Source organism: Paramisgurnus dabryanus, chromosome 21, assembly GCF_030506205.2.
Source record: "Paramisgurnus dabryanus chromosome 21, PD_genome_1.1, whole genome shotgun sequence".
Lineage (NCBI taxonomy): Eukaryota > Metazoa > Chordata > Actinopteri > Cypriniformes > Cobitidae > Paramisgurnus > Paramisgurnus dabryanus.
In genome coordinates this window covers 12,725,881-12,739,193 of record NC_133357.1, presented here as the reverse complement: position 1 = coordinate 12,739,193, position 13,313 = coordinate 12,725,881, and the positions used below count along the sequence as shown (strand labels likewise).

Sequence of the window (13,313 nt, the reverse complement as noted above, 5' to 3'; positions counted from 1 at the left end):
CACAGCAAAGTGAAACCTGCTACTTATCACACATACAGTCATCTGATGATGTTATGACAGGAACATGGATTAAAGTGAAAAAAATTCTTCTGACTGAAAATGTTTTAGGCCAAGTCATTTCCCTTAAACTGACACTTTATGTAAATAGGCAAGACCAAAAGTATTTTTAGGGGAGATGATTTAAACTGCTTTAATGTATATATAAATATATATATATAAGTATATAAGTAAGTATATCTGCATGTAAACTCCTCATTTTTAAAACCTGAACCATATCTTCACGTTGCCATGACACGAGCATCCTCACTTCGACATGCCCCTTGCGGCATTGTTTCTGCGTCTCATTCACACTAAGGGCTTTCCGGGTATCTTACGTGTGTATGTTACTAGGTCCTCTTTCTGGGAGCGATCTTAAAACATTTACTGGACGTGTTTGCGTTCACACAGAAGCTTGTCTGCCAATTTTACACGTATTTTCTGGGGCCAAAGTGCTGTGTGAATCAGGTTATAGTGTCTTGCAGCAGCATCTAGTGCTGTTAGCATTGCATTTTAAAGACATGACAAGTCTTGAACTTCCTAGAATTCTGTTTCACTGCACTCCATTTTGCTTGTTGTCGTTTGAACAGTATAATGCATCTTGTGTGAACATTTACAAATCTTCGTGTGCAAAGTGTACCTGTGGCTGGGCTGGGGATGGGGCATCTGGATGCTGGACCAGCAGCTGGCTTTGCTCCATCCTCTGAGGCACCATCGCGTTGGAACCCATTGCCACGCCAACACAACCCTGAGCTGTGGGCATCTGTTGAGATAATGCTGCCTTCAGCCTCTGTAAATAAAAATAGAGAAATAAACTCCTACACTTAATGAGCTGCCTCTGTACGTTGCATTTTTGGGATCATAAGCACCATTGTAGTCTAAAGGCTATCATATGATACCTCATTTGTCAAAATCTAAGCACTATTCTTTCACAGTGAGGGCAATACCATAATGCATTGCAATCGGCCAAATGGAAAATCAAATCTAAGGTGGCAAACAAAAAGTTGGGATGCCATCATAGAAGTCTATGTATGCAGTAGGCAATAAAGCAGCACATTATTTACTGGAATAGAGCAACAGTGTTTAAAGAGGGGAGGAGATTTGCGTTTTTGATTAAAGATTGTGGGGCCACATGAATAAAAAAAAATGAAGGTCACAGATAAGTCATTTGTAAAAAAAAAATTACGACAATATTCCGAAACAAATGAGTTTTTCATTTAAATTTCATTTCGACTTTGAATTCACCCAAAAATTATAATTCTGTCATCATTTACTTACCTTTATGTTGTTTCTTTATTTTTTGATAAACACAAACAAATACTTTTTGATAAATGATGATAAGCACACAGCTGGTTGAAACAAATACTATGGAAGTATTGGGATAGATGCTGATAAAGATATTTTGATAAAACATGCATAGAGTTGGCGATTCCCATTGAATTCCATAGGATTGTTTTTTCTTCTATGGAAGTCAATGGTTTCCACCAGCAGTGTGCTTATCATCATTTAATCAAAATTTCTTCTTTTGTGTTCATCACAAAACATTATAGGCCTACAGGTCTAGGACAATATGAGAGTGAGTAAATGTAGGTGGAATTTGTATTTTTGGGTAAATTATCCCTTTAACTCTTTCCCCGCCAACGTTTTTTATGATTTTCAGTTTAGTGGAAGTTAATGCCTTTCAGAAAATGTTCTTTCTTTAACTCTTTCCCCGCCATTGACGAGTTATCTTATCAATTAAAAGAAAACATTTCCATGCAAATGATGCTTTCCAGATGAGTTTTTACGGTAATCTGTAATTCTGCTATTATCCACTCCTATCCAAAAATTAAGCAAATCTAACTTTACAACATTTTTAACTCCATGTTTGTTTTGATAATCGTTCTGAATCTGATCTCTAACACAATTCCTTTACAAAAATGCAATTATTTTAGCTTTTTGCTCAAAATTTGGTATTTTTGAAGAAACCTACCCATATTTAAGAGCTTATTAAAAGAGAACAAATGAAGATAGGAGAAATGTTTTTTCCCATTTTGTTGTTTTTTTTTTAAAGCAGAGGGTCTGTTCTTTCATTTGATATATTTGTATGTTTATATATTTATAGAAGAAAATTTTCACGGAAGGCATTTTGTGAAACTTTTGTGAAAATCACTAAAATGCTTGCGGGGAATGAGTTAAATATACAAACATACAACATATATAATGAAAGAACAGACCGTCTGCTTAAAAAAAAACTTCCAATCTTCATTTGTTCTCTTTTTTATCACCTCTCATATATGGTTATGGTTTTTAAAAAATACCAAATTTTTGTTAGAAATCTGATTCAGAGCAATGATCAAAACATGTCGTAAAAACATGCAGTACAAAAAAACATTTTCTCTTAATTGAAGAAATAACTTTTTAATGGTGGGGAAAGAGTTAATGTGGCCCACAACAGTAGTCTAGCTCGGCCATTCCCAAACTGTGGTCCGCGGACCACTAGTGGTCCGTGAGGGTACTGCAGGTGGTCCGTGAAAAGGCAAAATAAGAATATTTATATTTTAATATATAAACTCGTTCATATTTTGGGCGAACGTGTACTGCTGCCTAATAAACGTTACTGTGAACTCATTCATTCTGGTGCCTGTGAACGGCACGCTCTCTCAGTTTAACGTCGTTCAATAGGGTGCCAGATTTGTATATTCTTCCAGGCGAAAACCCGACTAAAACACACTGTAAACAGGCCTTAATGTGTAGCGGAAAAAACAACCAATCTGGCAACACCGCCACCACTCGGTGTTCACCAGTCACGCTGCATGCGTCATCACAACAACACAGACGCTTCTGAAATTCCTGCCGCGCAACTCAAATAGTTTAACATTAAATAACATCATATTTGTCCTAAATCGTTAACGATTAACATAGGCTGCTAACGCATATTCCAGATCTTGAAATAGACTTTGACTAAGCTCCCGCTATTTAACGTGCACGTGTGGTGTGAAATACCTGCGAGTTATCAAACACGCAATGCCTCGCAGCGCTTCTCGCCCGGGGTGCGACCCCCACCCAGCTAGCCTTTCAAGGTATGTGTAAGCAAATACAAAAATTAAAAGACAGTCAATGCTAATGTAAACACTGGTTGGATAAGGATTTAAAGTTGGACATGAAGATGAAATCTGACGCATTTAGCTTCAGTGTTAAAAATGATCAAATAATTGCTGTTTGGTGGTTCTATATGGGCTATAATGGCAATCATTTAAAAAAATAATATGGGAAAAAATAACTATAAATTAGTTCATTTTTGGAACTGTGACCTAGTTTAACATTTTCAAATATGAACTATGAACTGAACTAGTGCATTTTAAAATTTGTGATCTGTGAACTAAACTAGTTCATGTAGAAAGTGAACTTTCCCAACACTAAGAATATGTATATAAATAATTATGATATAAGGTTAAGAAACCTGTTGTACTGATGTGATGACCAGTTATAGTTTTAGTTTAGTGCTAGTAAGACTATTTAGATGTGCAGATTAATTCAGGACTTTGTGTAGACATATTTTATAATAAGTATTATGAGGTGGTCCGCGAAATTTCTTGATTACAAATAGTGGTCCACACACACAAAAAGTTTGAAAACCCCTGGTCTAGCTTATTATAACCCAGCGTTTCTCAAAGTGTGGTGCGGGCCCCACTGGTGGGGAATAGGAACATTACAAGTGGGGCGTGAAAAATGAGAAAAAATTTGGTCATCTTAGTGCCCATCTCTATTAATTTATTTATTTATTGACCATACACTCAAATGACACATTTAAATATAAGCCTAAATAAAACGACATCAGACTGTGAAGAAAATGTCCCGCTGAATCATAGCCTACAAGAATAAATTAATGTGGGAAGGTTAATAGAAGCGGAACAAAAACTTTAATGTGGAGAGGCTGTATAGGCGGTAGCGGGTATAAAAGTTAACAATGGATAAGTTTGTGACAAGGAATAGAAATAAAACTGGAGATTCGGCACCAGCAGAGAAAACCAAGCCAGACAGTGGACCTAATTAACAAAAAAACAGCCAAAAAGAATGAATGATGACTTTTGTGAGAGACAAAATTATTGTTTACTTTTTAAACAAAGTCTTATTTCATGCAAAGTGATAATACATTTGCACATTTATTTTCTCTGTTGAATGTGTTTAATGCTGTTATATTTAAAAAAATATGATTTTTTTTACCATTTTTGGGGCGATTGGGGACAGATGGGGCTCGGAACCCTTCACTACCTCCAAAGTGGAGAAAAAGTTTGAGAAAGACTGTTATAACCCAACTGATAATGCCACCAGATCCAAACACAATCCAGTACTTCTTATGGAAAATTAACTGTGCTGTAACACACCCAAGCAGTGAACTATAAAACCACATGGTAGATGAAAACAACTCACAAACTTCTGCAATTGTCTTAAACATTCCTCATAACAAGCTGACTCGACAGCCTGACAGCCAATAAAAAAGATACGACGGTATTGCTCTGTGCATGCATACCATTGTGTGTTTGGTGTGTGTGTGGAAACTATCACCCGTGTGACATGCTGGGTAAGACATTCAATATGGCAGTAATATATGCTAGCCAAGCGTTCTTGTTATGGCCAAGAATTTGACAAAAGGAGAGCTGTATGGAGAAAAAAAAAAGATTTCCACTCACCATCTTGGCCTCAGCGTGGAGGTTATAACCAGATGGTGAAGAAGATCCACTGCTGCTGCTCCCTAGTGGTGGACCGGGGATTCCTGGAATGTTGGGCACCATACATAGAGGCCTTGCCAGCTGCATAACAGAGCAAAATGGAAAACATATGACTGACTCCACCAATTTATGAATGACTCCAAAGATCTTTTATCACGTAAAGTTCATAATATGCTTCTAATTGGTACACATACATGTTTACACAATACCTCGATTTAACCCTGGCTGTATGCACTTTTACCGGCTTATTTAAAGAGTGCATGTCTTTTTACATTTTACAAGCAACTTGGATTTTTCCAGTATTACTTTTTACTCTTATAGTGTATATACATTTTATGTACAAAATGCAACTTATTGTACTTAAAGGATAACTGCATTTTCTTAAAAAAAAATCCAGATAATTTACTCACCACTATGTCATCCAAAATGTTGATGTCCTTCTTTGTTCAGTCGAGAAGAAATTATGTTTTTTGAGGAAAGCATTTCAGGATTTTTCTCATTTTAATGGACCCCAACACTTAAAACTCAAACGAGGCATAAAGGTCTTATCTAGCGAAACGATTGTCATTTTTGACAAGAAAAATAAAAATTAGCACTTTTTAACCACAACTTCTCGTCTTCCTCCAGTTGTGTGTCGGGCTAGCCCGACCTCACATAATACGCCATCACGTCACGGATGACGTATTCGAAACTATGCCCCAGTGTTCACAAGTGTGGAGAAAGTGGACCGGTCCGACGTTGTTGTATGTCGAATGATACTAATTAATGTCTTTGTGTCAGTTTATTGTTTAAAATGGTCCGCAAATGTGCGTTTCATATATGTAAAACATGACCTTTCGACGTCATTTCGCAATTACGTGAGGTCGCGCTGGCTCGTCACACAGCTGGAGGAAGACGAGAAGTTGTGGTTTAAAAGTGCATATTATTATTTTTCTTGGCAAAAATGACATTCGTTTCGCTAGATAAGACCCTTATGCCTCGTTTGAGATCGTTTAGAGTCCTTTGAAACTGCAATTTGAAACTGCATTAAAACTGTTAAGTGTTGGGGTCCATTAAAGTCCATTAAAATGAGAAAAATCCTGGAATGTTTTCCACAAAAAACATAATTTCTTCTCGACTGAACAAAGAAAGACATCAACATTTTGGATGACAAGGTGGTGAGTAAATTATCAGGATTTTTTTAAGGAAATGGACTTATCCTTTAATGGGTTCAGCCCTAAAAACATGATTTCATGTAATAACCATATGCATATTTACTGTCACTGTAACAAACTGTAACATAAGTAGACTAAAAAGCTACAAAAACGTATAAACAGCATATGTAAAACGTACAGATATCACAGAGGGCATCTGCATAGGTCCTGGAAAAACAGGAACAGTTTGACCATTAGGAAGCATCATCATTGGGTACGGCCCAGTGGGAGACCTGAAGGAAAAGCACAAAGGTGCAGAGATGAGCAGTGCCAAAAACAAATCAGTTTACTTCCCGTTTACTGTCTGAACACTCTTTTAAGAACTTCAAGCACGCATATATACATAATACAACTGCCCACAGTTTTCTAAGAATTACTACCACCCCATTTTAGTAAATCAGATGGAAATGAGTCAAAGAGAACAAATATTACATTTCCATTCCATCTGCTCAACTGCTCTCTTACCCCAGTGTGCGGTTGGATGGTGGGGTATGGGTGATAACGGAGGTAGGGGACGGCATGGTGGGCTGCAGGCCATCGTAACCCAGATGAAGGGGAAGAGAACCGGGGCGCACTATGGCAGGGGTGGGAGCTGAGCTGACGGCTGGTTTTGGGGGAGTATCCTGTAAAGATAATCACCACAGCTAAAGACAAACATCCAACTGAAAAGCAATATGACTTGCTTCAACAGTTCAATCCAAACAAGACATGCAGTGAAAATTGTTTGTTTAGTGACTCAACACATCTTGTTCAGCCTTTGCCAAACACACAGTTGGGTGTAATGTATAATGACAGCCTCCCACTAAAATCTGGTGGCCACTTGAACGCCAAATCTGTGCAAGCATAGTTTCCACTGACAGTGCTTCCTGCATATTACTTTAAATGCCAACAAAACTCTTAATATTTATATTAAATATAACTTTAAATACTAACACCACCTAGACATTTATGAAAAAAATATGAAATACATTTGAATGAATATGAAGAGCTCAAATGCAAAAGCCACTAAATACCACCTCTGTCAAAAATTAGATAATGATATTAACCGCATGTCCTCGGCACATAATATAGGTTCAGCAAATACTTTCACTTCAAATCAGCTTAATCCCAAATACCATTTTGTTGGCAAAATCCTCTAAGTGCACAAAAGTACTGGATGAATGATGGCATGTTTACATTAAGGTTACAAGCTTTTTAAATCTTTTTGCGATTTTAAGTGATAAATTTGGCAAAATCCTCTAAGTGCACAAAAGTATTGGATGAATGATGGCATGTGTACATTAAGATGACAAGTTTTTTACTTGGTAAAAGGAGGTTAACAAAATATATTATGATTTGACCACATTTTTAAGCCTTTTACCTTTATTGAAAAAAAACAGTGAAGAGTGACTGGAGACGTTTTTTAAAGTAGAGATTTTTGCATGTGCTTAGAGGGTTTCACAGATTTGTTAAACACCAATGAAAAGACTAAAGTGACATTTGTAAAAAAATAAGGCATTTCAATTACTGACTAATAATCTTTTCATTGCGATTTAAATACATTACTTGAAAAAATTACCTAATAAAATGACTAAAAAAGCTAATTTACAAGAAAACATGTCAGGCGCACTTAGGGGGCATGCACACCAAAGCTTTTACGCCCGTGGCTGGCATATGTTTTCAATTGTTTCCAATGGAACCGCGCCATTTTTCAAAAAAGCCCGCAGCTAGAGTTTTTTTTTTCGTGCTGAAAGCCAGCGCTCTGTGTTTTTTTTTTTGCGCTTAGAAAAAAATATAAAAATATTCAACTTTGGGTAAAAATCTCAGCTCGTCAATGTCAGTTCTCAAACGGCCGCCCAATCAAAGTGGAGAAGGGGCGGGACAAATATCACAAAAACTAACTTGGCATCGTACAACGACTGATAAACAAAGCAGAAATATCAACAGCAACCAAAGCCCTCAGCTGAAGAAAGCTGGCAGTCGGCGTCCGCCGGGCATTTTCAGCTGCGTAAAAAAGCTTTGGTGTGAATGCCCCCTTAAGAGGGTTTTGCATCTGAGCTCTTCATATACTTGCACAGGTTGCATTTATTTGTGGATGTTCTTCGTACCTTTCTTCTGCTTGTGTACTCTCTGCTATCTGACATGCTTGACATGGAGTCAGGGCTGGAAGGAGGAGAAGAGTCCACCTCCACAGGGTCCTCCTCTTTCACCTTAACATCTGATGGCGTCTGAAGGCTCATATCCAGCGCTCCTGAATGAGGAGCAGGCAACTACAGAAAGAGAGAGAGACAGAGTGAGAGAGAGAGAGAGAGGGAGAGAGGGAAAAGGCAACATTAGACAAGAGAGCAGATACAGAACTCCACAGTTCATAAATCTAAATTCTGGCAGCTTATACATCTCATATCTGAAGCCTGTATGACCCAAACCCTCCACCTAGTCTCACAGCTCACCGGGTTCTTGGCCCTCTTGTCATCGTCTTCCTGGGCTTTGGGGGACTCGTGGTCGAAGGAGTTGGCCAGTTCATTAAACAGTCCCACCTCTTCACAGTTTTTTAGGAAACGGGTGGGAGTCGGCGTCTGGTCTGGGGTAAAGAGCAAGAAACAGAGAGATCTCATTGTTTCCTCATGTAAGACGGCCTCAAGGGCAACTCGAACGGCTGTGCATGCTGGCGTAGAACGAAGATTAAAATCTGTTTGCGATTTGACGTGATAAATTTGGGAGAGTTCATTATGTTATTACATTTGTGTTTTTCCCAAGGGTTTAATGTGACAAAAAAAACAGCACGCTGTGAATTTTCCACCTTGAAATTACTAGTTTAAGGGCATTTAGCTTCACTTTGTAGCTATACACTAATGATATTGAATTACGTTTAAGTCTCTGCCATTAAGGTTTTGTCAGTGCCACTGAATGACTATTCCAGGTTCCCATTACCCACAAAAACAGAGACACAGATTTAAAAAAAGGATTTTTAGATGATTCAGGGTTTCGTATTTCATGTAAACACATTTAAAGGCACTGAGTTCACGGTTTATTATTAGACCCCTTGACATTTTAAGTCAAATAATTAAGAAGGGCCATAACATTATAATATTATGTTTAATAACTCTATATTATTTTGCTTATAATTTACCTATGATTAGGAGTGTGACTACAATCATTGACATGACATTACCCAGTCAATATTAAAGATATCAAGGTTACTTTGTATGTATGAACACAGTATGTTCTTTATATTATCCAGGGTGATTTTTTAGTAGAAAACAGTAAATCACAAAAAAAATGTAATGTGTTTATAGTAATAAAATTATGCTTAGTTATTATATGGTGATCAGTATTGATGGTATGACCCTATCTTTATTTGTGAAATATAAAAACATTTTGAGAATGACCTTTTATATTGTATCATATGCTATGGGTAAAAGTACCTGCGATGATGACGGAGTCTGTCCTGGGGGGTCCGAATTTGAGCGTCATTTCATGTTTGTGTTTGTGTACAGCCAGGTGGTCCTCATTAGTAAACCTCTACAAAGGTACAGACGAACAGATGGATTACGAAACAAATCTGACCAGAAGTAGAGACATGCATTCCAAGACCTCAGGGCAGAAACATTTCCAAAAGAAAAAGAGGGAGTTGTCTGTGGAAAGTGATAATGTAGGTCAGAGAGAAGTGTATAATGTACTATCACCTTACACCGAACCTTGGATGCAGGATGTAGCTATACATTATAAACCCTTTGCATGTGACAAAAACACATAGTAGAGAAGATATCCGTTTTACAACTGACCCTGTGTCCTTTATTAGCCTTAAGGCTGACGATCAGTGTTGCAGTGAACTTCTATATCTCGGCGCCGTTTATGTAAAATTGCTGATAAAGCATTACACAGTAAGTTTTGAACTTCTCCATTCGCCACATAATGAACATAAACGTACTGTAAAAAGGCCTTTCATGAAGCTACATCTGGCGGTATTGTGCAAGTAAGAAAAAAATGATGTTATAGTGGAGTTTTTGTGGTTTAGCACCAGTACCTCAGCCATGAAGGCTATGAGGGCTTACAGCGCGAGCAAACTTCACAGATGCACAAGATTAGAGTTTATAAGAGGCATTGGCTCTTTCTGCAATGTTCGTTTATATTTACCTTTGAAACGAAACAGCTGTCAAGGCTGTGGAACTATGTGCCACACATGAATCATGGATATTTAGTTCAGCACTAAAGACCTTTTGAAGTAACGCACATAAAATGTGTTCACTCTTTACAGGTATTACAGAAATACAAATTGTGAAAAAAACTTGGACCTGTTTGAAAACACTTAGGCTGTACAATATTGGAGAAAATGTGAGAACTTGCTAAATGGTGCGATATATGATATGCAAAACAGTAATGCTTTAAGTTTGTGAAATCAATTTGAATAATAAAATATATTTAAAAACTGAAAATTTCACATTCTTTCTGGAATAAGAAACCATCACTCTCTCTGTCGCTGCATAGACCTAAAACTCTGACCATGCAAAACTTTTTTGAAGCATTAAAATCACTCAGTTACTGCAAACCACTGTTATATGTGACCCTGGACCACAAAACCGTCGTAAGGGTACATTTTTCTTCTGAAAGCTAAATAAATAAGATTTCCATTGATGTATGGTTTGTCATGGTAGCACAATATTTCGCTGAGATACAACGATTAGAAAATCTGGAAGCTGAGGGAGCAAAAAGTTTAAATATTGAGAAAGTCATATTTAAAAGGGACACTCCATTTTTAAAAAAAATAACACTTAACACTTTTAGCATAGCTTAGCATAATTTATTGATTCTGATTAGACCATTAGCATCACGCTCAAAAATAACCAAAGAGTTTTGATATTTTTCCTATTTAAAACTTGACTCTTCTGTAGTTACATCATGTACACATCAGCCGAAAATAGTCCCCTTAGTAACTTTTAATAGCAGGGGACTATTTTCGAGCACTGCATAATATCTTTGCGCCTTCTGCAGCCATGTTACTGCAGCAAAGTCCTTGATTATTACACCAGAATGAGAGTATAGTTCCTAGCCAAATCGGCCTAGAAAATCGCAACTTTTAATTTTCCTTAGTACACGATGTAACTACAGAAGAGTTAATGTCTTTGGTTATTTTTTAGCGCAATGCTAATGGTCTAATCAGATTCAATAGATTATGCTAAGCTATAGGGATGTAACGGTATTATAAATTTCGTGGTATTGTGGTATAAAAAATTGCCGGTACAACCGTGGTCACGTGATTCGGTAAAACATTAGGTCTTCCGAGCAACACGTGTAGTTTTTTTCCGGCCAAGTGCAGCGAGTGGAGGGACGCGGGAACTACAATTCCCATAATCCCATGCGTGCCACTCTGATGCCTCTCTACAAGTGGAGCGACAATGGCGGAAGCAAAAGAAATGCGGATTTTAAAACTGATGTGTGGAAAAAGTTTGCGTTCACTGTGACAAGAAACGAGAAAGGACAAAATGTGATGGACATACAAAAAACGAATGTGAGTAAATCCGTGAATGAGGAGAGCGTGTATGCCGTTTCTCAATTAGAAAGCAGCCTCCTTAGGTCGCTGCAGGCTGCATCTGTCATTACATGCCTGGTGTATTTAAGTTAACTGAGTATTACATTCGCAAGTCATAAGCGTGTTACAACAATATATGATTAAATAAGAATAATTGTCAACTTGAAAAATGTTAATATTCTGAAATAAGACGGTCTTCATGACGTATGCAGCCTACAAATGCGACCTATGGAGGCTGCAGACTTCCGATTGAGAAACGCACCCCTGTATTGAGTGAGCTGACCTCAGCTCTAGGTCCAGCTACAATAAGTAAGCTGCTATTTTCATTTTTACTGGGTTGTTTTTGTTTTCATGAATTGACCCGCTTAAAACCCATCATCTTTTCTTGATTCTACAATCACAACTGTTGCTTTCATAGGAGTATCAAGCATTAGCATTAATAATAATAATAATAATAATAGGTCAATTGATGGAGTGACTCAATTCTTAAAACCTGACTGATTGGGAGTTGTTTAAAGTTGACAAACTAAACTGAAACTTGATTTTTTTTTTTATTACATGGTCTAATTATTTTTGTCCTTTTTTATGAAAATTGTAAACACTACGCTACGCTACACTTTGTACATTGTAATGTTCTGTCTTGTTTAATGAACACTTATGGCAGTTTTTCCCAAGTCTTCATATGTTTCTTCCTTCCTGTAAATGTTTCAATAATTACCGTACCGTGGGCATCCTACCGAAATACTACCGTACCGTGAATTTTTGATACCGTTACATCCCTACTAAGCTATGCTAAAAGTGGTAGCGCCACCGGGAGATTGGCTGAATGGATTCCAAAACGGTAAGAATCAAATGTTTAACTCTATGGGAGCTGGAAAATGAGCATATGTGTGTCCCTTTAAGTTTAAAGTCCAAATGAAGTTCTAGCAACACCTTATCAAAATGAAATGTTTTTTTAGCACTCTGGCTTACCTCTGTAATAACCTTGTGAACTGAATTGGGAAATTAAAGGTCACGTTCTTCCTGGTCCCATTTTTAAACTTTAGTTAGGGTGTAATGTTGCTGTTAGAGCATAAATAATACTTGCAAAATGATAAAGCTCATTGCCGAAAAAGTTCACTGCAGTGCGATGTATTTTCTTTAACAGAATTCCCCTTTCAAAGCCTCCTGCGAACGGACGGTTTGGACTAAAGCCCTCTACTTCACGGTTGAATGACGTCAATATAAAAGTTTTTGACTAAACTCTGCCCACAGGAATACGTCAGTCGCCAGCTAAGCTCAAACGGCTATGCTAAGCTAAGCTGCTGTCCAATATTTCTGAAGGAGGGACTTCATAGAACAAGGAAGACATCAGCCTGTTTTTAGGACAGTGATAACAACGGTATACAGATAAGTAAATTGTGTGAAAAATACCATGTTTTTTTAAACATGAAACATAAACACATGTTATATTGCAAACTGTAAACACAAACAAAGCTTCAAAAACACAGGAAGAAGGAGACCTTTAAATGCTTGAATGGGAACCAAACTTGAATGGAAAATTCAAATTTTGGCATTAAAAAAATCGACAATTTTGACCCATTTTTGTTTTTAATATATAGATATATCTTGCAGCCATAGTTCAATTCAATTCAATTTTATTTATATAGCGCTTTTCACAATTTGGTAATTGTATCAAAGCAGCTTTACATAATAGATAGTAAACACTCACTTTTTTATAACTTTCATCTATTCACCCTACAAATGTACAAATGACACCGTTCGGCCTACGATTTTAAATAGATTTTAAATTACTGTAATTTGATACATACATATACACCACTTATAAAAACTAAACTAAATCAGGATATTACTATTTGAAAC

The 13,313-nt window shown here is 37.1% G+C and overlaps 1 protein-coding gene across 2 annotated transcripts in view; it reads right to left on the bottom strand.

Moving 5' to 3' along the window:
- Nucleotides 1–13,313, bottom strand: part of atf7a (activating transcription factor 7a) — a 29,988-nt gene that overhangs the window by 1,650 nt on the left and 15,025 nt on the right. For both annotated transcript variants that reach the window (XM_065285660.2, XM_065285659.2), the window contains 7 exons: nucleotides 9,346–9,442; nucleotides 8,371–8,501; nucleotides 8,029–8,190; nucleotides 6,407–6,564; nucleotides 6,081–6,174; nucleotides 4,710–4,829; nucleotides 677–826 (listed from right to left, as the gene is read on the bottom strand). In XM_065285660.2, coding sequence (XP_065141732.1) covers nucleotides 677–826; nucleotides 4,710–4,829; nucleotides 6,081–6,174; nucleotides 6,407–6,564; nucleotides 8,029–8,190; nucleotides 8,371–8,501; nucleotides 9,346–9,442 — 912 coding nt within the window. The remainder of the gene's footprint in view (nucleotides 1–676; nucleotides 827–4,709; nucleotides 4,830–6,080; nucleotides 6,175–6,406; nucleotides 6,565–8,028; nucleotides 8,191–8,370; nucleotides 8,502–9,345; nucleotides 9,443–13,313) is intronic.